This window comes from Heterodontus francisci, chromosome 8, assembly GCF_036365525.1.
Source record: "Heterodontus francisci isolate sHetFra1 chromosome 8, sHetFra1.hap1, whole genome shotgun sequence".
Classification (NCBI taxonomy): domain Eukaryota; kingdom Metazoa; phylum Chordata; class Chondrichthyes; order Heterodontiformes; family Heterodontidae; genus Heterodontus; species Heterodontus francisci.
The window spans coordinates 81,261,186-81,287,882 of NC_090378.1; the positions used below are offsets into that span (position 1 = coordinate 81,261,186).

General features: G+C 41.8%; 1 protein-coding gene across 1 annotated transcript in view; it reads left to right on the forward strand.

The window, feature by feature from the left end:
• Positions 1 to 26,697, forward strand: part of LOC137373217 (uncharacterized) — a 68,569-nt gene that overhangs the window by 33,951 nt on the left and 7,921 nt on the right. Inside the window, exons 8-9 of the mRNA XM_068038073.1 lie at positions 17,756 to 17,821; positions 22,879 to 22,963. Coding sequence (XP_067894174.1) covers positions 17,756 to 17,821; positions 22,879 to 22,963 — 151 coding nt within the window. The remainder of the gene's footprint in view (positions 1 to 17,755; positions 17,822 to 22,878; positions 22,964 to 26,697) is intronic.

Consider the following 26,697-nt stretch of genomic DNA (forward strand, 5'->3'; position numbering starts at 1 on the left):
ACTAGTCTTGGATACCTATCATTAATCTCTTAGTCCCTTCCTGTCCCATACTGCTTTTCTGTTTTACATGACTCTTCTGAAGTCCAATCTGCTTCATCCTATAAAATTATCCTGATTTGGAGATCACTGCCCTTTTGTTGGCTGCCCTGTCTTCAGCCACATATTACAAGCAGGTGGAGAAGTTGCACAAACAGAGACCATCACGGGTTAAATTGTCTTCTGACAACAGCAGTCTGAGAAATGGTCCGTCTTCCTATTGCTGGTTTTTCTACTGCCTCACCTCAATAACCACAATAACAATCCTCTCCTTGAATTTCATAGTTTATTGGATGACACAGTGTGAATCCAGAAAAGTCCATCTATCACCCTGTAACATGGCGTAGCTGGCTCAATTATGTCAACAAAAATAATTCACATTGGCATTGCATACTATTTTGCTTGCTAGCTAGCTAATACAATTGTGCTGCTCTCCATTGATGTTTGTATGCTTAGCTACTTTATTTATAGGGAGAAATGTATTTTAAATCGGACAGTACTTTGATGGCATGAGATTGGCTATACAATTCATACACAGATTAATTGCCTCTGTGTCTGTGGTGCAACATGTTGGTGCCTATTCCTGAGAGAGAGTAATGGTTTTATTGGGTACTAGTCCATCAAAGGTGGAAGTGAGGGTGCTGTTGAGCAAACCAATAGCTTCAGAAATATTATGGCAAATGGAGGGCCAAAGACTAAAGAATTGGTATTTTGAAAGTGCAGTTGTGAGTGAATTGAAGGATAGTTGATACAGAAGGAGTTAGGTTGGAGAGTGGGAGGGGGATGTGAGTGGAAAGTGATAGAAGGAAGTGATCAGAGATGGCCTTTTCATGATTGATACGATGGGAATTGCAAGAGCACATGAGGTCACAAGATTAAAGGGGTAACCGTGCATATGGGTTCGGGAATTTATATGGATGGAGAGATTAAGGGAGGATAAGAGGGCAGTGAATTCAGAGGAGAGGTAGAGAGAGCGCATGATGAGATGAGATGGAGGTTGAAATTATCGAGGATGAGAAGTCGTTTGGTGCAGAGGTTGAAGGAAGAAAGCAGTGAATATATCTGAGAAATCTTTCATCATACCTGAGAGGGCAGTAGAGAATGAGGATTTTGACTGAGAGGTGAAAGGGTCAGAGCAAGGTGAGATGCTCAAAATAACAACTTATAACATCAACATGTCAGTCTGTTGTAGATAGAATATTTTACATAGACACTGAACAACAACTTTCATTTATATAGTGCTTTTTTGTTTCAAGACACTTTACAAAAGTGAGGTGAGGTTGGGGTGGGGACGCAGAGAGAAGGGGTGCCGTGGATACTGAGCAGGCGAACAAGAGTTAGGAAAAGTGGCCAATGGCAGAGTTGAAGAGGTAGGTTTTGAGGAGCCTCAAAGGAGAGATGTAACAAGGCTGAAGGGGATCTGTGAGGATGTTCCAGAGTTTAGGGTCTCGATGGCTGAAGATTATGCCATCAATGGTGTAGCAGAGGGAGCGAGTACACAATATACCAGAGATGGAAGTGTGGAGGATGTGAGTGGATGCATAGGACTGGACTAGAAAACCACACATACCGGATATCAAAGTATATACTGTATCAGAGCATAAAAATCAGGGGCTTGATGAAGAAAATAAAAAGTATGCATTTTCATTTAATAATTTGTAGTTTGTTCTTTAGGTATTTTTGAAGTTATCGATTTAAAGAAAAATGAAGCAGGTTCTGTGGATAAATAATTCTTGTGTTTTTCACCCTCCTAAATTGAAGACAAATCATCTATAAACAGATAAAGTCTGTTTGCCAGCAGGGGTTGGCAACGTGTCCGTACATGATACCAGTGTGTGTGGTAAAAATTTTGAGATCCGTGACTGGCAATTTCAGGAATGAGAAATTTCCCATTGACTTCTTCTTTTGAGACAAGTCCGACTTCAAAAAAATTCACAACTGCCTGTTTCAGTTTCACAGCTAACAGGTGCCGGGAGCGGGAACAGCGGCTTCCGAACTCAGGAAGTTCGGGGTTTTCCAGTGGGTTCTGATTTTTTTTTTTTAAAAAGCCTGCTGAAATTTTTTTCAAAAAACTGACCAATCACAAAGCTGCTCTGGGGAGAGTTCCCACACGCTGCAACTGTCGCACAGAGAGAGAGGGAGAGGGAGGAGGGAAGAGAGGAGAAGGGGGAGAGAGAGAGAGCGGGAGAGAGGGGCAGAAAGAGAGGGGGAGGGGGTATAGAGAGAGAGAGAGAAGGGGGGGAGAGATAGACACAGTGAGGGCATAGGGATTGACACAGAGAGGGAGAGAGAGAGCAAGAGGGGAGAAAAAGAGATCAAGATCAGACCTGACAGATGGATATCTATCCGGATTCTCTGCTTCACTGCATCAAGTCTGCGAGCAGACGTTGACTGCTGGTGCAAGCAAAAACAATGCCAGATACTCACTAAATAGGGAGAAATGCGGTTTAACTTGGACTGTGTTTTGTTGGCATTAGGTTGGCTATACACTTTATATACAAATTAATTGCCCCCATGTCCATGGCTGAGTCAATAATTTTGTCAAATGTCTGTGGTGCAACATGTTGGTACCTATTCCCGTTTGCCAGTGACCTATAGAAACAATGAATTTCCCCGAGTATGAAAACATAACGAGATTTATGTGAGAAATAAATATGATGTCAGCCTGTATTGATGGTATGTTTCTGTCAAGCATGCCATGATTTTGAAAGGTTTGTTAAATCAGGCAGTGTATAAAATCAGGTGTATAAAGTTCAAGGTCAGCTATAGATGAGATTATTAAAAAACTAAGGAGTTAGAAAAAGATCAACAGAGTGATAAGAGAAAGCTTGTTTTTATTTGAACATTGCTGAGATCAAAAGTGCCAGACTGGTTGACTGATCTGCATTCCGGACAGTTGACCTCAATTTGTTGCATAAATACCTTGGTATTTCTGTTTTATAGAAGAGATCTATCTTCCCATTGTTCTCCCCTCATCTCCTGAAGGCACCTCTTGGTTGGATACGGTTCCATAGACACTGTCTGGGGTTTGATGCCATGCTCAATTGACCACTAGACAATGACTTTTGACAGGATAGCAAACTCATAGAATAATAGAATGGTTACAGCACAGAAGGAAGCCATTGGTCCATTGTGTCAGTGCTGGCTGTCTGCAAGAGCAACTCAGCTAGTCCCAAAACACCGCCCTTTCCCCAAAGCCATGCAATTTTTTTTCTCTCCAACTCCCTTTGAAAGCCAAGATTGAACTTGCCTCCACCACACTCTCATACAGTGCATTCCAGATCCTAACTAATCACTGTGTAAAAAGCTTTTCCCCATGTCGCCGTTGCTTCTTTGCCAATCACCTTAAATTGGTATACTTTGGTTCTCAACACTTCCGCCAATGGGAACCGTTTCTCTCTATCTATGCTAACCAGACCCTTCATGATTATGAACACCTCTATCAAATCTCCTCTCAACCTTCTCTTCTCTAAGGAGAACAACCCCAGCTTCTTCAATCTATCCATGTAACTGAAGTCCCTGATGCCCGGAACCATTCTTGTAAATCTTTGCTGCATCCTCTCTAAAGTCTTCACATTCTTCCTAAAATGGGGTGCCCAGAATTGGACACAATACTCCAGTTGAGGTCGAACTGGTGTTTTATAAAGGTTCATCATAACTTCCTTGCTTTTGAACTCTATGACTCTATTTATAAAGCCCATGCTTCCATATGCCTTTTTTAACCATTTTCTCAACCTGCTCTGTAACCTGCAATGGTTTGTGCACATATACCCCCCGGTCTCTCTGTTCCTGCACCCCCTTTAGAATTGTACCCTTTAGATGATTTGCCTTTCCTTGTTCTTCCTACCAAAGTGAATCACTTCACACTTCTCTGCATTCAATTGCATCTGCCATGCGTTTTCCCATTCCACTAGCCCATCTAATGTCCTCTTGCAGTCTATCACTATCCTCTTCACAGTTCACAATGCTTCAGAGTTTTGTGTCATCTTCAGATTTTGAAATTGTGCACTGTACACCCAAGTCTAGATCAATACATATCAAGAAAAGCAATGGTCCTAGTACCAACTCCTAGGGAACCTCACAGTATACCTTCCTCCACTCTGAAAAACAACTGTTTACTGTTACTCTCTGTTTCCTGTCATTTAGCCAATACTGTCCCTTTTATTCCATGGGCTCTAACTTTGCTGGCAAACCTATTATGTGACACTTTATCAAATGCCTTTTGGAAGTCCATGTACAACTGCATTAGCCTCATCATGACCTCATCAAAAAACTCAATCAAGTTAGTTAAACACACTTTTCCTTTAACAAATCTGTGCTGCCTTTCCTTAATTAATCCACACTTTTCCAAGTGACTGTTTATTTTGTCCTGGATTATTGTTTCTAAAAGCTTTTCCATCACCGAGGTTAACTGGTTGGCCTGTCGATGCGGGGGTGCAGGGGTAAATTAAAGCTGACCCTGATTATTTCCTTAGCCAGCATCGACACAATTGCATTTTCCAGCAGAATCACTTGAAAGTAACCAGAAGTGGGACCCCTGGCTGAAATTTGTGCCAACCCCAAGCAGTGAACTCAGCACAGTACACAGCCATGGGCCAATGTTTCTGGGCACTTAGACCAGGTGTAGTGCACATTTCACCCCCATTTCCCAAAATAATTTGTTTAGGACCTCTTAAATATTCCACTGTGTTAATAACAGTCTAAAGGTTTATGCATACCTGATGATTGTCTTTTCTGGCATAGGTAAGTAGTTAGCCTTTCAGATGCTGAATTCCCTTTGCATCTTTCAAACCATATGGTCCCAGTAAGGAAAACCATAACACTAGTCTAATCTTAGCTGATTTTTACAAGCACATTTACTTGATAGAGGTTCTGATGAAATGTCATTGACCTGAAACATTGGACTTCATTTTATTGGCTATGCGCCGCTGAACCTCAGCAATATTTCACATGGGGGCTCATTTAAATGGAGGGGGTGGAATAGCCACCCTGATGATGTAGAGGGGGCAGCCATTCCATCCCCGGCAATGGAGTCCAGCACCACCGCGCAGGCACTGCGCCATTTTTAAAGGGCATCAAGCCCTTACCAGCAATTTAAATTTTTAAAGAGAACAGCACTTTTATTTAAATAAAAACAGTCAATTAAACATCAAAGCCCCTCTTCCACCAACCCCACCCCCCACCCCAGCAATGATCAAGCAAAATATTTATTTCCCTCTCTCCCCGAAAACCATTACTGACCTTTCACCCCCAAACTTTATAATCTTTTCCCTTCAAGCCCTTCCCACCATCCCCTCAGCCAATGGAAACAATTTTCCCCGCTTCTGCACCCCTCCCACCCTGAAAATTGCACGCCTCCCCTCTCCCCACCAGTGTCACGCCTTAGAATTCCAAACAGAATTCCGAAGACACGTGCGTTCCGGCCAAAGGCCGGAATATCAGTGTGGGATGGCTGTCGCTATCAGGTAAGTCATTATTCTTTATTCTTCAGATATTATTTGCATATTCAGATTAAGGCTCCGCCGCCGAGTGGCGGGGTGGGTGCGGGGGATGCAGCATTAAGGCCTCGCCGCCGCCGGTAAAATGCGGTAGGGCCTTCCTGGCGTCAGGGGTTGTGGCGAGCCTCTCCTGGAAAATTTTTCTGTGCCCCCCACGCCACGACCCCTGACATCAGAGGGCTAGTACAATTCAGCCCATTAACACTGTCTCTCTCTCCGTAGCTGCTGCCTGACCTAGAGTCATGGAGTTTTACAGCACAGAAACAGGCCCTACGACCCAACGCGCCTGCGCCAACCATCAAGCACCCATACAATCTAATCCCATTTTCCAGCACTTGGCCCATAGCGTTGTAGGCTGTGGCATTTCAAGTGCTGATCTAAATACTTCTTAAATGTTGTGAGGGTTCCTGCCTCTCCCACCCCTTCAGGCAGTGTGTTCCAGATTCCAACCACCCTCTGGGTGAAAAAATTTTTCCTCAACTCCCCGCTAAACCTCCTGCCCCTTACCTTCGATCTATGCCCCCTGGTTACTGACCCCTCCGCTAAGGGAAAAAGTTCCTTCCTATCTATCCTATCAATGCTCCTCATAATTTTGTATACCTCAATCAGGTCCCCCCTCAGCCTTCTCTGCTCCAAGGAAAACAACCCCAGCCTATCCAGTCTCTCTTCATAACTGAAATACTCCAGCCCAGGCAACATCCTGGTGAATCTCCTCTGCACCCTCTCCAGTGCAATCACATCCTTCCTATAGTGTGGTGACCTGCTGACTATTTCCAGCATTTTCTCCTTTTATTTCAGATTTCCAGCACTGCAGTATTTTGCTTTTGTTTAACTCAATTAGCTGTTTAAATTGTTTGCATTTCTCATCTTTACACTGCTTTCAGTATTGAGAATAGACTGGTTTTCCACAGCTGGGGAATGTAACCCACTATCTCCCCCATTAACTTTGCAGTGTCCCTTCAGGATCTTATTCTGAAGGGAACAGCAGGGAATCTGCGATTATGGCCTGGGAAGCAAATTAGTAGGGGCAGGAATACAGATAAGGGCAGCAACAAAACAAAAAGATCAGTAGAGATTTTGGAATCAGAGATTGGAGGCAATTGTGAATATGTACATGTGTTTGAAGACTTACTCATTTCGCAGGCCAGGGTGAAGAACCAAGCACAAGCTAGTTTTCTAAACTGGTTGCGCTGTACACAAGCCCAGTGGTATACAATTACTATACTGTAGGAGATTCTTAATGTGCAGTTGAAAACCAACTAGCCTTCCATCCAATTAATTAAGTAGAGGATAGCACTGTGTGGTGCTGAAAAATGCATGTATGTATAAGGGCAAAGACAGGATCTGTCAAAGCTGTAATGTACCCTACAGTCAAATGTCCTCTTGATGTTCATAGTCTTGCTTATAAGGAATGGCAACAATGGTAAGGTTCTGGATAGCAGTCACCAGAGATGGCTTGATGGACCTTTTTTTATTCCAAGTTTATTGCTTTAAATCAAATATATTAGCCTGGATTTTGCAATCAGCGGCAAAGCCCTGAGAACTCAATACTACAGAAAGCTGAGAGTAGTATAGGAAGTGGAGGGATGAAATCAAGAAGGAAATTAGGAAAGCAAAGATAGGGAATGAAAGTAAAGTCAAGGTGAACCCAAAGATGTTTTATCAATACATTAAGAGTAAGAGGATAACTAAGGAGAGAGTAGGGCCCATAAAACACCAAAAAGGTAACCTATATGTAGGGGCGGAAGATGTTGGTATGGCTCTTAATGAATATTTTGCATCTGTCTACACAAAAGAAGGGGATGAGGCAGATATTGTAGTTAAGAAAGAGGGGTGTGAAGTATTGGATGTGATAAACATAGGGAGAGAGGAAGTATTAATGGGATTAGCATCCTTGAAAGTTGATAAATCACAGGGCCTGATGAAATGTACCCCAGGCTATTAAAAGAAGCAAGAGAGGAAATAGCAGAAGGTCTGACCATCATTTTCCAGCCCTCACTGGATACAGGTGTGTTGCCGGAAGGTTGGAGAACTGCTAACATTGTACCTCTGTTTAAAAACGGAGCGAGGGATAGACCGAATAATTACAGGCCAGTCAGTCTAACCTCAGTATTGGGCAAATTATTGAAATCTAGTCTGAGAGACAAGATAAACTGTCACTTACAAAGGCACAGATTAATCAAGGAAAGTCAGCATGGATTTGTTAAGGGAAGATCTTATTTGACCAACTTGATCAAATTTTTTGAAGAAGTAACAAGGAAGATAGATGAGGGTAGTTTAGTTGATGTTGTCGACATGGATTTTAGCAAGGCTTTTGACAAGGTGCCACATGGCAGACACGTTAAAAAAGATAAAATCCCATGGGATCCAGGCAAATGCAGCAAGGTTGGTACAAAATTGGCTCAGTGGCAGGAAACAAAGGGTAATTCTTGATGGGTGTTATTGCAACTGGAGGGCTGTTTCCAGTGACGTTCCGCAGGGCTCAGTATTGGGTCCCCTGCTTTTTATAATATATATTAACGATTTGGACGTAAATATAGGGGGCATGATCAAGAAGTTTGCAGACGACACAAAGATTGACTGTGTGGTAGATAGCAAGGAGAATAGCTGTAGGCTACTGGAAGATATTGATTGTCTAGTCTGATGGGCAGAAAAGTGGTAAATGGAATTCAACTTGGAGAAGTGTGAGGTGATGCATTTGGAGAGGTTAAACATGGCAAAGGAATACACGATTAATGAGAAAATAATGAGAAGTGTAGAGGAAGCAAGGGATCTTGGAGTGAATGTCCACAGATCCCTGAAGGTAGCAGGACAGGTCAATAAGGTGGCTAAGACGGCATATGAAATCCTTTCCTTGATGAGCCGAGGTATAGAATATAAGAGCAGGGAGGTTATGCTGGAACTGTATAACTCATTGGTTATGCCACAACTTGAGTACTGTGTGCAGTTCTTGTCACCTCATTACAGAGAGGATGTAATTGCACTGGAGAGGGTACAGAGGAGATTTACGAGGATGTTGCGAGAAAAATGCAGCTATGAGGAAAGATTGTATAAATTGGGGTTGTTCTCCTTGGAACAGAGAAGGCTGAGGGGAGATCTGATTGAAATGTACAAAATTTTGAGGGTCCTAGATAGAGTGGAGGTGAAGGGTCTGTTCACCTTAGCAGAGAGGTCACTGACTTGGGGGCGTAGATTTAAAGTGATTGGTAGAAAAATTAGAGGGGAGATGAGGAAAATCTTTTTCACCCAGAGGGTGGTGGGGTTCTGGAACTCACTGCCTGAAAGGGTAGTTGAGGCAGAAACTCATTCAAAAGGATATGCACCTCAAAGTGCCGTAAATTACAGGGCTATGGACCAAATGCTGGAAGGTGGGTTTAGAATAGGTGGATCGTTTTTTGGCTGGCACAGACACGAAGGGCCAAGTGGCCTCTTTCTGTGCCTTAAACTTTTTATGATTCTATGATTCTATAAGGGCACTGCCTGCTGATCTCAAAGAAAGCTGTGCTGAGAGATCTAGCGATCTCTTTGGAGAAAACTTAACCTCTCTCGACATGCAACTGATTGTAGCACAATTTAATGGAGATTCCCAGCACGAGCTGCAGTGATGTCATTAAGTTGTCCAAGTAGCCAATCATATTAAAGAATTCTCACAGACAGCCAACCAGGAAATAAAAAGCACTAATAATTATATCATTTAAAAAAATAAATTCAGAGAGCAAAATGAAGATTGGAGCATACACATGGGATTGAGGTAGAAGCTGAAAAATCAAAAAAATTAAATATTTTTAAAAAGCTAGTTTTAAAAATCTAGTAATTACTCATCATGGAAACATTTAACAGCAGTCCACTAATATAAAACTATTTTTCTAGAGTCAGATCAATTGTTTAGTGGTAGTTACTACTCAGATCACCATTAAAAACCCAGTTACACCTCACTGAACAAGGCTTAACTTTCTATGGGGTTTCTAACAGCGATATGCTGGCTCGGGGTGGGGTCACATCCACAGTGCAGCCTGTGGCGGAGCAGTGAATGACAGACTGAAACTTCAGGATATTCATGTTAATCTGTGTTTGCACTAAATCCTGAAGTCGTGGTTAGATTCAGACGGGTAATGATGGTGAACACTGACAGTTCGTCGTCAAATTGCCCGCAAATTCCAGGCCATCAAATCATAGCAGCTTTGACCTTGGTGATAAAAGAAAGGCGTGCATTTATATAGTGCCTTTCATGACCACAGGACGTCCCAAAGCACTTTACAGCTAATGAAGTACTTTTGAAGTGTAGTCGCTGCTGTAATGAAGGAAATGCAACAGCCAATTTCTGCAAAGCAAGCTCCCACAAATAGCAGATAATCTTTTTTATGCTGTTGATTGAGGGATAAATACTGGTCAGGACACTGGAGATAATTCCCCTGCTTTTATTTGAAATAGCGCCATGGGATCTTTTACTCCACCTGAGAGGGTAGACAGGGTCTTGGTTTAACGTCTCATCCAAAAAGACAGCACCTCTGACTCCCACAGTACTGTACTGGAATATCAGCTTTGATTTTTGTGCTCAAATCCTGGAGTCTGACTTGAACCCATAACCTTCTTACTCTTCAGTAGCTGATGAGAGGATGTAAACCTGCCCCTTTGAGATCCTTATGATTGAGAAAATATCAGGTTTTTTTTTACCTGTGTAAAATTCTTCTACTAAATGGGGACATTTATAGAAATTGTTCTTTCCTCCTAACTTTCCACACATAGGAACAGGAAACCCTTCGAAACTGTTCAATCATTCAGTGAGATCACAGCTGATCTGCGACTTAACTCCATATATCCGCTTTTGCCCTCTTATCCCTTAATGCCTTTGGTTAACAAAAATCTATCAATCTCAGATTTAAAATTAGCAATTGTTCGAGCATCAATTGCCATTTGCAGAAGACAGTTCCAAACTTCTGCACCCTTTGAATTTCCTAAACTCATTCCTGAAAGGTCTGTCTCTAATTGTTAGATACACCCGTGTCCTAGATTCCCCAACCAGCAAAAATAGTTTCTCTCTATCTACCCTATCTGTTCCCTTAATATCTTGAAAGCTTCAATCAAATCACCCCTTAGGCTTCTAAATTCCAGGGAATACAGCCCTAGTTTGTGTAATCTTTGTGTCATCAGCAAACTTGGATGTGTGGCTTTCTATCCCATCTAAGTCAGAACAAAATATAACCACAGATGGCTACACAACAAAGATTAAGGCTTCCTATTCTTTACATTCACAACGGTAGAAGTCAACACATCACAAACAGTAATTACACTGAGGGAAATTTGTTACCCCAATTATATTACAGGGCTGCCAAAGATCCTTCAAAATAGTGTGGAATGCATGAAGAGAGGGTTCCAGACCATCTATAGTAATGGAGGGCAACCAAACTGCAAAACAGAGGATCTAGGAGCTGTGGAAAATAGTCAGTTGGGAGGTCAATAAAGTCATGTCACTCTGGTTGCATTTCCACTTTGCCTGGACCGTCAAATCAGAAACTCCTGAAGCTTAGATGGCAAAATGTGACATTTGTGAACATTGAGCTGCTGTGCAAGTTGCCAATCTTGGAATCAGTCTAACAGTGCAAAATGCAGGATAATTTGAATCACCTAGAATTGGATATAAAAACTGCTAATCCAATAATGGATCACGTGAAGTGTGGCCTGCAATTATATCTGGAAAGCACAAAATAGAACTGAGTGTGCACCCCAACTCCCTTAGATAAGGATAGGATAGATAAGGAGTAAGATGTTATTTTGAAAAACCAACTGGTTCACTAATGTCCTTTAGGAATGGAAATCTACCATCCTTACCTGGTCTGGCCTACATGTGACTCCAGACCCACAACAATATGGTTGATTCTTAACTGCCCTCTGAAATGGCCCAGCAAGCCATCAGTTATATCAAAGTGCCATAAAGAAGTATAATAACAATAAAACTGGATGGACCACCTAGCATCAACCTAGGCATTGGATTCAAACATGACAATGGCACACCCAGCCCAATCAACCCTGCAAAGACTCCTCACTAACATCTGCGGACTCGTGCCAAAATCAGGAGGGCTGTCCCGCAGACCAGTCAAGCAACAGCTTGATATAGTCATACTCAGAGTTGTACCTATCATCCAAAGTCCCAGACTACATCCCTGGGTATGTAGTGTCTCACCAGCAGGATAGACCCACCAGAAGTGGCAGTATACAATTGGGAGGGGGTGGTCCTGGGAGTCCTCAACATTGACTCCAGATCCCATGAAGTCTCATGGCATCAGGTCAAACATGGGCAAGGAAACCTCCTATTGATTATCACCTACTGCCCTCCGTCAGCTGATGAGTCAGTACTCCTCCATGTTGAACAGCACTTGGAAGAAGCACTGAAGGTGGCAAGGGCACAGAATGTACTCTGGGTGGGGGATTTCAATGTCCATCACCAAGGGTGGCTTGGTAGCACCACTACTGACCAGGTTGGCTGAGTCCTGAAGGATCTATCTGCCAGATTGGACCTGTGGCAGGTGGTGAGAGAACCAACAAGACGGAAAAATATACTTGACCTTGTCCTCACCAATCTACCTGCAGCAGATGCATTTGCCAATTGATAGGAGTGACCACCAGATAGTCTTTGTGGAGATAAAGTTCTGTCTTCACACTTAGGGACACCCTCCTTCAAGTTGTGTGACACTACCACTGTGCTCAATGGGATAGATTCAGAACATATCTAGCAGCTCAAAACTGGGCATCCATGAGGTGTTGTGGGTTGCCAGTAGCAGTAGAATTGTATTCCACCACAATCTGTAATCTCATGGCCTGGCATGTCCCTCACTGCGAGATTACCATCCAGCCAGGTGACCAACCCTGGTTAAATGCGGAGTGTAGATAAGCATGCAAGGAGCAGCACCAGGCACCAACCTGGAAAAGTTACAACACAGGACTACACGCATGGTAAACAGCGGAAACAGCATGCTATTGATGGAGCTAAGCAATCCCATAACTCACGGATTATATCAAAGCTCTGCAGTCCTCCTACACCAAGTCATAAATGGTGACGGGCAATTAAACAGCTAAGCAAAGGAGGAGGCTTTATGAACATTCCCATTCTCAATGATTACAGAACCTAGCATATCAGTGCAAAAGATGAGGCTGAAGCCATAAATGCTGAATGGATCTTGGTCTCCTGAGGTCCCCACTGTCACAGATGTAAATCTTCAGCTAAATCAATTCACTCCATGTGATAGCAAGAAACAGCTGAGCACACTGGACACAGCAAAGGCTGTGGGCCCCAACAACATCTTGGCTATAGTGCTAAAGAGCTATGCTCCAGAGCTAGCCACACCTCTAGCCAGTACAGGTACAACAGTGGCATCCACCCAACAAAGTAGAAAATTGAATAGTTATGTCTGGTCCACAAAAAGCGGGACAAGACCAATCCAACCAATTACCGGTCCATCAGCCTATTCGCAATCATCAACAAAGTGATGGAAGGTGTCATCGATACACTATCAAGCGACACTTAGTCACCAACAACCTGTTTACCGATGCTCAGTTTGGGTTGTGCCATGACTACTCGGCTCCAGACTTCAGTAAGCCTTGGTCTAAACATGGGCAAAAGAGCTGAATTCCAGAGGTGAGGTGAGAGTGACTGCCCTTGACATCAAGACAGCATTTGAATGGGTATGCCACAAAGAAACCCCAGTAAAACTAAAATCAAATGGGGAAGTCAAGGGAAAAACTCTCCACTGGCTGGAGTCATACCTAGCACAAAGGAAGTTAGTTGAGGTTGTTGGAGGCCAATCATCTCAGTCCCAAGCCATCGCGACAGGAGTTCCTCAGGGTAGTGTCCTAGGCCCAGCAATCTTCAACTGCTTCATCAATGTCCTTTCCTCCATCATAAGATTAGAAGTGGGGATGTTTAGTGGTTATTGCACAGTGTTTTGTTCTATTCACAACTCCTCAGATAATGAAGCAGTCAGTGCCTGCATGCAAGAAGACCTAGACAACATCTAGGCTTGGGCTGATAAGTGGCAAGTAACATTCATGCCACCCAAGTGCTAGGCAATGACCATCTCCAACAAGAGAGATTCTAACCACTTTCCCTTGACATTCAGTGGCATTGCCAATATCGAATCTCCCACCATCAGTGTCGTGGGTATCACCATTGACTGGACAAGGCATATCAATACCACAGCAGGTCAGAGGCTGGATATTCTGGGTGAGTGACTGACATTCTGAATCCCCAAAGCCTTTGCACCACCTATAAAACACAAATCATACATGTGTTGGAATACTCTCCACTTGCTTGGATGAATGTAGCTCCAACAACACTCAAGAAACTCAACCACCATCCAGAACAAAGGAGTTTATCCACTCCCTGAAACATTCACTCACTCCACCACTGGCACACAATGGCTTCAGTGTGTACCAGCTACAAGATGCACTGCAGCAATTCACCAAGGCATCTTTGATGGCACTTCCCAAAACTGCAACGTCTACCACCTAGAAGGACAAGGGCAGTAGGTGTCTGGGAACACCACCACCTCCAAGGTCCCCTCCAAGTCACACACCATCTTGGCTTGGATATATTTTGTCTTTCCTTCACTGTCGCTGGGTCAAAATCCTGAAACTCCCGACCTAACACCACAATGGGAGTGCATTCACCACACAGACTGCACAATTTAAGAATGTGGCTCACCACCATCTTCCCAAGAGCAACGAGGAATTGTCAAAAATGCTGGCCTTGCCCATGATGTTCACATCCCTTGCATGAATAAATAGAAGAAAAAGGGTCCAAAAGCACTGCAATTAAGCAAATGAAAAATCTGTGAAACTCAGCCCACTGCTTGGCTATAGTAATTTAAATTGGGCTACAAATTGCATTAGCAGAGAGTGAGAATCTAAATCAGAAGAAGTCAAATACTGTTGCTGTATAATGCATTGGTCAGATCCTATGTGGTTTAATTTTCGCTTGGTGCACTGATTTTGCTTTAAATGCCAGTTCTTTTTTTAAGCTCAGGCACTAAGGTGAGAAGGTCTCCTTTATTGATGGGGTCTTTCAGATGGCATTAGGAGAAGATACCCATACCCTCTATGGTAACCCTCTAAATAAGGGATCCACAACGCATATGAGGTAACCACTTGGGAGGTCAATATAGTCTCCACAATCCACTGTGCTAGCAGGGATGTATGGAAGTATTGGATTTGTGCCAAGGTAAGCAATGAGAATCAATATCAGTTATCCACATGGCTATATATGGATATGGCCAGTAATTATTTTATATTATTACATTTGGGTTACATTCAATTATCTTACACTGGAAGGAATGTCTGTACAGGGAGATTGGAAAAGTCAGCAACATTGCCCTCAATAGTTTCATACATGAGTGTTGTTAACCTGAATTTAACCATCAACTTGCACAAGAGGTCATGAGAATATTTATGAACTATTGCAACAAGTTAGAAAGGATGTATCTGCTTATTAGCAGCTGAGAAAATTTCTTCGCTATCTTGCATAGAGATACTTTTCTTCAACTCGCAAATTATTTCATATTTCACCCAACTCGGCACAGCAGTATAAGTTTGCTTTTCACCACAAAGTTTACACTTCAGGTAATGCGTACTATTCTTTCTTTGCAGATAATAGTGATCTTGAAGATGACCTTAAATAAGTGCCTCTATGCTGAAGCCAGCACTGGCATACAATAGATAAAAGCTATAAGCAGGTCACAGGTCACTCTGGGCTGAGAGGTCATATAGGTCCTAGGGGATGCTGAAGTTTTTGGCAATGACGATGCTCCCTTTTGATGTGCAATGATAATTGCATACATTCACCTGATCAGATTTAAAGCAACGTTTGTGCTCAGCCACAAAAGTGCTGTTACAATAACACTGCCCACATGCATATTTTGTGACAGCTTTTTTCAAACACCGACAAATTTCAAAGAAGCAAGCCACTACTGTAGGATTACAACACACGCATCTCAGCACTCTGCATCACCCATATCACTTGAAACAGACCTGACAGACTTAAATGTAATAATGAGTTTGACAAAGCAATGCAAGAGGAGTGAATGATCATGGGTGAGGAAGAGGCAGCGATGGTAGATGAAGTTACAGCATCATCTGGTTAGTCACTTTGTGATTCCAATGTCATAAGTATCACTGATGAAACACAGGATCCTTTACTAACCAGTGAGCTAGTTAGTCGCTTGTCTCAATGCAAAAACTAAGATGGATACAGTAACAGATTCTACCACACAATTTCAGTCTTATGTAGCAAGCGGCTTGTGCATCAAACTGCCATTGTGCAGTATACAACAGTATACAGTACAGTATAAGTAATCCACAGAATCACAAGCAGGTTCTCACAATCCTCTCAGGAATTCCTCAAACCTTTCGATGGATCACTTAGGAGACGTTCCTGAGGGAGAACATGGAACATAAGTTCAGGAAGCACAAAGGGGCAGAACAGCCATGCATCATGTTACACATACATTAATAAAAGCAAACATTGAACATAAAGTTTTCAGTCAAAACTTTTTAAGTGTAAAATGTTTGTACAAATAAATTGTTGGTATCTAACATTAAAAAGAAACACTTAATATTGTACCTGCCCCACCTGTACTGCCTGTTTCCCTATGAGGCATTGGCTCGTGTGCTACAGGGACATTCAGAATACCTCTCATTTTCTTCCTACAACCTGCCTTATTGGCACTCTTTTGCAAGAATGTGTATCTCTCAAGTAGTATTTTGCAACATGTTAAATATTACAATTATTTTGCCAAGTCCCACTAGATTGCACTGCAGGCAGAACAATTCAAACAAACATTGGAAATATTTTTTGTAGCCAATAATTCCTTCCGTTATATTTATGCTTCACATGTTTGTGTTGTCATGAGCCTTTTCTTACAGGATAATGGGATTCTGCTGAGGTGACAGCCATGTTTGGAATGGATTAACCCATGCCCCCCATCTTGCATTCTTTCTTCTCTCTGAAACAATTATGCATCACACAACTTCCCTCTAAGCATGTGCATTCCCTGGAAAACAAACATTAACTTGCTTCTTATTTTTTGCCAGTGGTCATGTACCATCTTAACATTGGGGGAGCAGCAAGCCCACCCCACACCGTTGATAAAAGGGATGATAACCATTTGTAGGTGGTTGAGCAGAATCAGTGCTGCCTTTGCATTCAGGGAATGCCACACAGCTGATAAAACTAGGTAGGCCTTTCCAGTTGGTGCTGCTGAACTTGGTGTACCTTGTGACATGGTGGAAGAGGCGGTACCTAAGTGATGAACTGTATGCTGATGAAAGTGATGTCTCCTGGACTTGAGTATGGTGGCAACTTTATGTTGTGTTGGGAGAGATGTATGGTTTTAGGATCCAACACAAGGCTGAGATTGCACCCTTGTTGAGGTGCAGCCTCTTTGCATAATTCCTTGGTGACGATCGGCGTAAGTGACATGTCAGCAGTATTCACACTACACTGAATCTCGAAAGACCATATCCTGACCGTCTCATACACGGTCACCTGGTGTTGCTCAACAGTTCCTCAACATCCAAAGTATCTAGCATTTGATGGACCACTGGTACAGCAGTTGTCACCATAATAGTTAAGGCAGTATTGGTTCAGCCCGATGCTAACTTCCTCACTGAAATTAAGGGAATGTGTGAATGAAGTTAATTTTGAAATAATGTTGTAGATTCTGCACTAATTTCTGCTTACCAACCAACAACAAACCCACAAAGGCCAAGATGGGTTTATTTCAATAAATAAATGCTCTTGAAAAATTACTGTGCATCTACCGCAGTCTCACAGCAGAGATATGGAAGAGGATTCCCACATCGGAAAATATCAGTGAAACATGCTGATGGGAATCCCTCTGGGAAAAAGCAAACTGTGCCCTTAATCCGCTAATTCCTATTAAACAAATATTATCGGGAGTATGGAGAATTAATCCAGTGGCTAAACAAATGTGGTGTGTAAACGAGGGCTCTCCTGAACAGGGTACCTATTGAAGTGAGAACTCCATAGAACAGAGGCGGGATACCCTTCCAGAATTAGCATTACAAAAGGAGCCAACACAAAAACTAAACAAACACATAGGAATGCGCTGGCTGAAACATTTGATGTGCAAATGTGACTAGAATTTGTGAAATGGTGTGGAAATGAGAGTGCTGGCCACATAACTTCCAATTCTGTCTTTTTATTCCAGAGTCGGCGGCTGACAGCCAGGATTCAGGGCTGCTCTGTCTTGGAAGTCAAAGTTCTTCCCAGGAAAGCAATTGATTCCCGGCAAACAAGTAGATTGGTAAAGAAATCTCCCTTCCGGTTTGACTCCAGATTCCCTGTTATCTACCCACGTTAAAAATATTAACTTGTTGAGGCATTTTCCGCCCCTGCAATGAATGCCTTGCAGCTGCTGTTTTTCCAAACGGTTCTTAGTAAAGTTTATTGAAGAATATTGTCATGTGAAGCACAAAGCGACAAGACATGCAATCTGTTGAATATTTTGTAGCTCTGGAGTTTTGTAGATGTACAACAGTTAAAGCCTGACCGGGGTTTTCCCCTATCCTATTCCATCCCAGGGTTCTGCTTTAAAAATTTTCACTGATAACTTTGTGTTGTGTGGAATCCTGTTATTACTCAAAAGTAACCCTTCACATAACAAGGGAGCTGCCTGCGCCGTCGGATTGCTTTTGTCAAAAGAACAAAATGATTGCGGCCCCTAATCAATAATTTGGTCATCACTCATGGTGAAGCCAAACCTAGCAATTTCACACATGGCTGACTTTTACCGAACTTATGTAGCCTTGTAGTATTACAGTTATGATGTATTGTTTTATACAAAGAATCCTGGATGATCTAAATGGATATATCAAAGAAATTTACAACCAGTTTCTCTACACCAACACGCAGTTCGTCAAGTACAGACTGAATTGAATTTTCCACAGGATTGATTTTATTTCTTTCTGGTTCGCTCTGCAGTTCGCTTGGAACGATTTTAGTGCTTGTGATTTGTGGCATATTGTGGTATAATCAGTAATTAATATGTCAATAAACAGTAAGTGTTTTGAAACGCTTGACCAGTGACTGACACAAGCTCTGGGAGTAGCCAAGAAAATTGCATTATTTTATCTTAATGTGAAAAATGTTTCCGTCCAACATTAGCACCAGTCCCTGTATCACGAGCTCCTTTATCATTTCTCTGCAGTAATATCAGCCATTTATCACCGAAAGGGAGAAAACCGAATGTTATTCCTTCAAATATTTGAACTTTTAATAATAGCCTTGTCTTTTGGGGAGTGAGCACTGTGTGAACACTTATGATTTAAAAGGCAAAAATGTCTTAATGTTCCTGTTTTTTTCCCCGAAAATAAATAAATCACAGCTTCAAAACTTCACGGATCTATAGTGTTTCTGTGAAAATGTTCTATATATTTGAACTGTTGGTTATGAACAATGACCCTACAGCGAAATTCCCGAGGTCCAGTATAAGGAAGTCAGTACAGTGGTCAATAATAAAAACACAATTCTAGAGATACACAGCAGGTCCATCAGCATGAGAAAGCGAAGGGACAGAGTAATGCTTCGACTTTTTTTCGACAGGGGAGCCCTTTATAGAATTGACCAAAACAAGGGGGGGGGGGGGGGGGGGGAGTGGCAGGCAAAAGGGAAGGCCAAGAGTACAGATATGGCAACCAGGAGTACAGATATAGTAATTATTTTAACACAGAGACACAGCTACTGTGTTTAATAGCTAGCATACAGATTTTAAGATGCTATAGAGGTACAGTAGCATAGTGGTTATGTTACTGGACTAGTAATCCAGATGCCTGGACTAAAGATCCAGAGATATGAGTTTAGATCCTGCCATGGTAGCTGGGGTATTTAAATTAAATAAATTTGGAACAAAAAGCTTGTCTCAGTAATGGTGACCACAAAACTACAGGATTGTTGTAAAAAAAAACCATCTGGTTTACTAATGCCCTTTCGGGAAGGAAATCTGCCAGCCTTACTCAGTCTGGCCTATATGTGTTGTAAACTGCCTTTTGAAATGGCGCAGCAAGCAACTCGGTTGTGTTCAAGTAGGCGGCCCACCACCACCTGCTTGAGGGCAATTAGGGATGGGCAATAAATGCTGGCACATCCTGTGAATGATTTAAAAAGTGCTGGATGGAGGTGAACGAAGCTAAGTAATGTACAATGGTCATGTCAGACTGAAAAAACATTTGAAAGACTTAAAACCGAGTAAAGGAGCTACAACATGAAAGGGAATACAGTCGAATGGGAGATTCAAGCAGGAAACTGATGTTGGTAAAGTCAATGAAGCGTCTAAGGAGAAGACAAGATATAGAGTAATTTACAGCACAGATGGAGGCCATTCGGCCGATCGAATCCATGCCGGCTCTCCATGGAGCTATGCAGTCAGTCCCATTCTTCGGCTCGATCCCCTTGGCCCTGCAAACCTACTTCTCTCAGGTGGCCATCCAACCTCCTCTTGAAGTCATTGATAGTTTCTGCTTCCACTACACTTGTGGGCAGTGAGTTCCAGGTCATTACCACCCTCTGCATAAAAATGTGCTTCCTCATATTCCCCCTGCATCTTTTGCTCAAAACTTTCAATCTGCATTGCTCATGAATTTTGCATTGGGCTTAGTTGTAACAATGTTGGAGGAAAAAGTATAGAAAAATCAGAGTCAGGGGTTGAAGCAGGGATCAGGAATATGTTAGCAGATAAAAGTAGAAATTTAGCAGTGAATTCTGTAGTGGTAGCCTTGTGCAACTGTCATACACATCCATCTGCAGCAGCAGCCATGCACCTTATACAGCACCTGACATCCCTCTGTTGAGGCCATGTATAAACTGGGCCCCAGTCTTAATTATACCATACCTCACTACAAAATATGGCATGGTACAGCCATTCTACCTTGAAGGACTAGATTCTACAATGATCCTGAATTTCTGTCCTAAACACTGCGCCATGTATGCTATCAAACTGCAAAGTTTAGAATTAAATTGTTGAAAAGTGAATTGATCCATATTAATTGCACTTGACTTACCATGGTTTTAAAATTGAAGTAGCCCACTGAGGAGAGATGTTCAAAAACACATATATGATTTTTTAGGAACAGGAGAAAACCAGTAGGCCAATCAAGCCTAATGCTTTCTCTTAGATCTCAGCCTCACCTTTTCTTCCTATTCCTCAGTTCCTAGTTCTTTCTGCAAAAGCATATCAACTTGTTCCTTTATACTGTCATCGTCAATGGGTTGCTCTTTGGCAACTTATTGTCAAATCAATTTGTAAAAATGTTTTACTCTTTCCTCCTGAAAACACTGGCTTGATGATGTGCAGGTGCCAATTGTCCTCTATAAATTTGTTCAAGTGTAAGTCTTGATAGTAATGGTAGTCCATTGAACCATTGGGGAATAGCCCCTCCCTGTTCCGACCCACAGTTCACATGCTCACTCTTCAGCCGGAGTCACAGGAACAGGTGATGGACATTTAGCCCCTTGAGCCAGTTCCAGCATTCGACTAGATCATGCGTGATCTGGATCATAACTCCACCTACCTGCATTCTTTCTATAACCTTCATTATCTTCCAATAACTAAAATCTATCAAAGCCAGTTTTTAAGTTTTCGATTGATCTGGTCTCAGCTTTTTTGGGGGAGTGCTTACGAGATTTCTACTACTCTGTTTAGGAAGTGCTTTTGAACATCTCTCCTCAGTGGGCTACTTCAATTTTAAGGTTACGCCCCTTGTTCTAGACTCTCCCACTCGAGGAAATAGTTTTCTCTACCCTATCAAATCCTATAGTCATCTTAAATACTTCAGTTAGATCACCCCTTAGCCATCTATATTCAAGTGTGCAGCCTGTCCTCATAATTTAACCATTTTAGCCCCAGTGTCAATCTGGTAAACCTGTGCCCTCCTCCAAGGCCAATAAATCCTTCCTGAGGTACCCAGAACAGAATGCAGTAATTCAGCTGGGGTCTAACCAGAGCTCTGTACAGCTGCAATATAACTTCCATCTCATTCCATTCCAGCCTCCTTGAGATAAAGGCTTGCAATCCATGCGTTCTGATGAAAGGTCACAGACCTGAAACGTTAACTCTGTTTCTCTCTCCACAGATGCTGCCAGACCTTCCAGCATTTTCCAGCACTTTCTGTTTTTATTTCTGCATTCCATTAGCCTTTTTAATTATTTTTTGTACCTGCTCACTACCCTTTTGCGATTGTTGTACTTGGACCCCTGAATCTCTCTGCTCATCTACAGTTCCAAATTTCTTGCCATTTAGAAAAAATTCTGATCCATCTTTTGTAGGTCTATAGTGGATGATCTCATACTTTTCCACAATGAACTCCATCTGCCACAGTTTTGCCCACTCACTTAATCTAACAATGTCCCACTGAAAACTTCTGTTCCCATCTACACTATTCACTGTGCCACCTAACTTAGAATCATCAGCAAACTTTGATATGTGGCTCTCTATTCTGTCATCCATCTATTAATATAACGAAAAGCTACGGCTCCAGTACCACTAATCACATCCTGCCAATTTGAGTACATACCCAGTATCCTTCTGCTCTGAATAGTGATCAGCTATGTGACATCTAGTAGATTTTATCCCCTTCCCTAGCACAAAGGCATTGATGTTGGTTGTATCATCCTAACTGAAACCCTAGCCATCATGGATCACACTAAGTGCCTTGGGATGTTGCATGGGGAAAAATCCTCAAGTTGTACTTTCCTGATTGCGCAGATATTTTTTTCTGAATTTCATGCACCTTGACTTCTCATGTGACAGTCTGCCTGCCAATCACTTAAATCTAGCACAAAGAAAGCAAATTGGCATTGTTTTGCATTGCTGGAGTCTGGATCTTCAGCAACTCAGTTAAATTCCCTTATGGATTTTGAAAGTGCTACAAGAGCACTCACCTCCTTGCCTTTGTAGCTGCCTATATATCGACTGCCAGCCAGCATAAACAGCATACTCAGTGTCAACCTTGGCTCAGTCATAACCCTCTTGCCTTAGAGTCAGAAGGTTGTGGGGTGAACCACCTTGGGACAACCTGAGGTCATCAAAGGCACTACATAAATACCAGGTTCTTTCTTTTACAGAGCTCTAGGAAAGGAACAACAGTCTAGAATTTGAAGAGGAAACTTCTTTTGGCACAGAGACAGTAGATCAGCTCATTAATCTTTCTGCGTGTTATTTTGTGTATTTTTTAGGGGAAGTAGATCTTTGGATTCAGTATACTATACTTGGTTTTTAATTTTTTAAAGTTGATTGTCAAGTTATAAAAAAACTATAAAAAACATTTGCATTTGAAGTTTTGTGTAAATTAAATGGATATTTCCTCTCTCTAATCATGCTGATGTTTTCCAACATTGCTAAAAAGAAATGTAAAAATAAAAGGTAGGAGAGGATGTGCATCTGAAATAAAAGGTTCTCTTAATGGTTCTATGGGTAAATGCAATGACTGGTGTGGTTCTGAGCAACTCAGACCAGAATTCACGGGTCTACTCCCAGTCTATGCAGAATTAACTAATCTCAGTTCGATTCACTACTGTTGGCTGTGGTGCTAATGGACTAGAAAGAGGGGCAAATCAGAGAAGGTTCCCACTTCTCATTACTACCTAGTAACCCCTGCTGTAAAATGCAAGAATGTGAGGACAAGATTGGGCTTAGATGTGATGCTCACAGAATTGCTAACACCCATTGCATGGGTTTGTGCATGAAGGAGTGACCTGGCAAGGCATTAGATGGTCCAAACATATGTCACTTTCTTTAGGAGAGGAGGGTAGCAAATTGGCTGGGGGAAGCGAATAGAAGATATATAGGGAAGGAAGAAAATACTGTATGCCTAAGGAAACACAGAAGTAATGATATAAACTGATCATTTTGAATTTCTAAAAATTTAGATTTAGTTATTACCGCAACACAAATACTGACATGTAGCAATATTATTATATTATGGGATTCTTGAGTCTCACTGCAATGTGTTTATATTATATATATTATATACATATTGTTAGGACCAGGTGAGAAAGAGGTCTAGGGTTCCTTTTCAGCCTTCACCTGGTCTTAGCGTAACAGGGTTTTATTTTCAAACACACGTGTTTTATCATAACAGGGTTTTATTTTTAAACACACTGTGTTTTTTAGCTCCCCCTTGGTGAATCCTTGTTTACCACTTTCCAATTATAAGGCAAAGAAACCAGCACAAACAGGCTTTCATAGGTTTAAAGAAGAAAAGTTGAAATTTATTAAACTTAACCTAAACTCTAATTTGGTTAATGCCTACGGATACACGCGCACCCACGCTAGCATGCACACACGATACACACATGTAAATAGAGACAGAAAGAAAACAGAAGAAATAAAGTGGAAAAGTTTGAGACAATATCTGAGGAGGTTTTCTGTGTTACGGTTCTTCGAGCTCACTGTAGAGGCCTTGATTGTATGTAGATCTTTTTGTTGGGGCCCAATATTCTTCTTAAACCTTGTTTGCTGTAGGAGACTTTTCTCTTTTAGGGTCCATGTGTCTTCAGTGGATTCAGAGGCTTGTGAGAAAGAGATGGGAGCAGGCAGACAGGAGAGGCTGTGGCGAGCCAGCCAGGAGAGATCTTCTCAGTCCAGAAGCATTCTGCTTTTTGTACAAACTGTTTGTACCAATTCAAAAAAACTCAGGTTGCCCAGCAGGTTAGTCATGTGACTGAAGAAGGGTCACTGACCTGAAATGTTAACTCTGCTTCTCTCTCCACAGATGCTGCCAGACCTGCTGAGTTTTCCAACACTTTCTGTTTTTATTACCCATGTGACTAGCTGGTTTGACCATGTCCGTTTGTGTATTCGGCCATCTTAGCAGTCAACCTGGAATGCGAGCTCGCCCACCTTGAACATCTGATCAAAAGTCTATTGTGGGTTGAATGTGTCAGGGAATGGTCCTTTGTCCTTCCAATCACCATCTGTTAATATGCAAATGTCTTTTCCAGCCACGGGTGATCTGTTTAACAAGTCCTTTCTTCACGCCAGTAACAATTTAAAATCAATGTTCACGACAGAATTAATGTGCCTCATTCATGGCAGGTGAAGACCTTGCATGACAATATATATATTTATCTATTTTAAAGTGGCCAGCCCAAAAATGTGCACAAATCATTGAAGGTGGCAGGATTGGATGAAAAAGCAGTTAATAAAGCATACAGGAACCTGGGCTTTGTAAGTTGGGGCATAGGATACAAAAGCAAGGAAGTTATACTAAACCTGTATAAAACAATGATTCAGCTCAGCTGGAGTGTTGTGCCCAGTTCTGGGCACCACACTTTAGGAAAGAATGTGAAGGCATTAGAGAGGGTGCAGAAAATATTCACGAGAATGGTTCCAGGGATGAGGGACTTCAGTTTTCTGTTTAGATTGGAGAAGCTGTGGCTGTTTTCTTTGGAGAAGAGAAGGTTAAGAGGAGAATTGATAGAGGTGTTCAAAATCATGAGGGGTCTGCAGAGAGTAGATAAGCCGAAACTGTTCCCATTGGTGAAAGGATCCAGAACCAGAGGACACTGATTTATGGTGATTAGCAAAGGAAGCAATGGCGACATGTGGAAAGCTTTTTTATGCAGCGAGTAGTTAGGATCTGGAATGCTCTGCTTGAGAGTCTGCTGGAGGCAAATTCAATCGAGGTGTTCATAAGAGAATTAGACAATTAACTGAAGAGAAAAGATTTGCAGGCTATGGAGAAAAAGCAGGGGAGTGGAATTAGGTGAGTTGCTCTTGCAGAGAGATGGCATGGTGTTATGAAATTGCTTTCACTTTTTAATATTTTTTGAGGATTCGTATTTTAGAATCATAGCCATTGGTTTATTTGGGAAAACTGAAAAGACTCCCATGGATTTTTTTTTTTAACAAGAGTCACTGAGAGGTCTTGTTTGAAAACAACCTTTACTGGAAGTCATATGTCTTAAGCTCAATAAGCAACAGGAGGAGATGTTTACAGAGAAGTGACATGTCACGATTTATGAAGGTCAGGAGTTGTTTGGCTTCTAAGGTATTGTTTTCAATCAGTTGGGGTTTGGACTGTGTTGAAAGCAGTTGGAGATCAACCTGCCAAGAGCGAAGCACCCAGCTTGCCTCCTTCTTCCAGTCTCTGTAAAACGCTGTGTATTGAGTGTGTGGGAGCTAAAAACCCCTGATGCCATGTTTTTCCTGAGGAGCTCCTGGAAAGCCTGCCAGATTAACTCTCAATGCCGCCTGAAAAGCACTGCTCCAGAAAAGATCCCAGTGACCTGTCCATATGTTCTCGGATGCCAGACTGTATGCCATTTTGGGACACTACATATCTCTTCTGTCTTCTTCAAGAATTAACAAGTATTTAGCCAAAGTACTTTTTGTCTGTTTTTTGTAAAAGCTCTGCAGAGAAAATTTATTTATTTTTTTCTCTTTAACCAGTGTGTGTGTGTGTCTGTTTGGGGGTGGGGGGGGGGGGGTAGTATTTAAAAATGGAACTTCCATATTTCAATCTGTGTGTCAATGCTTTCCTTCATTACTAGATAAATCTTGTTTTATAATAAACTGATAATTTTGTTGTTTATTAAATAAATCTGGTTGGTGTATTTTATTCTGGGATAAAGAGAAGAGTATATGATTGACTTTTTCGGTAACTGGGTAAACATTTAAAATAGATGTTGTGACCTGTGGAGAAGTGGAACTAGAAAAGACAATGCACTCCTCCTGCCTTGGTCATAACAACAGACACGACGGGCCGAACGGCCTCCTGCGTTGCAATCATTCTATGATTCTATACAGAATTCTCAGTCCAAGGAATAAAAAATCTTCTATTCCTCAGTTCAAACATCCTTCACCTTCTGATCAATAAATTTAAAAATCACGAAGAAAAATGTGGTGCAGCAGTATGTACAGGTGTCTCCTGTATGTAAGGTTTGCACACTCAAATATCATGAACATGTATCAAAGTTGCACTGGTTTGAGATTTAGGGAGCTATCCACTTAAACTTTGGAATTGCAGTTTCCAATTTGAAATAAAACCTATTTTGAAATATCTCATGAACCTGGTAAATCTTAATCCCCGAAATCTGATGTGAGCAAAGTTTTACTTTGAATGCCAAACTCGTGATTAGGGATATATTTCAATA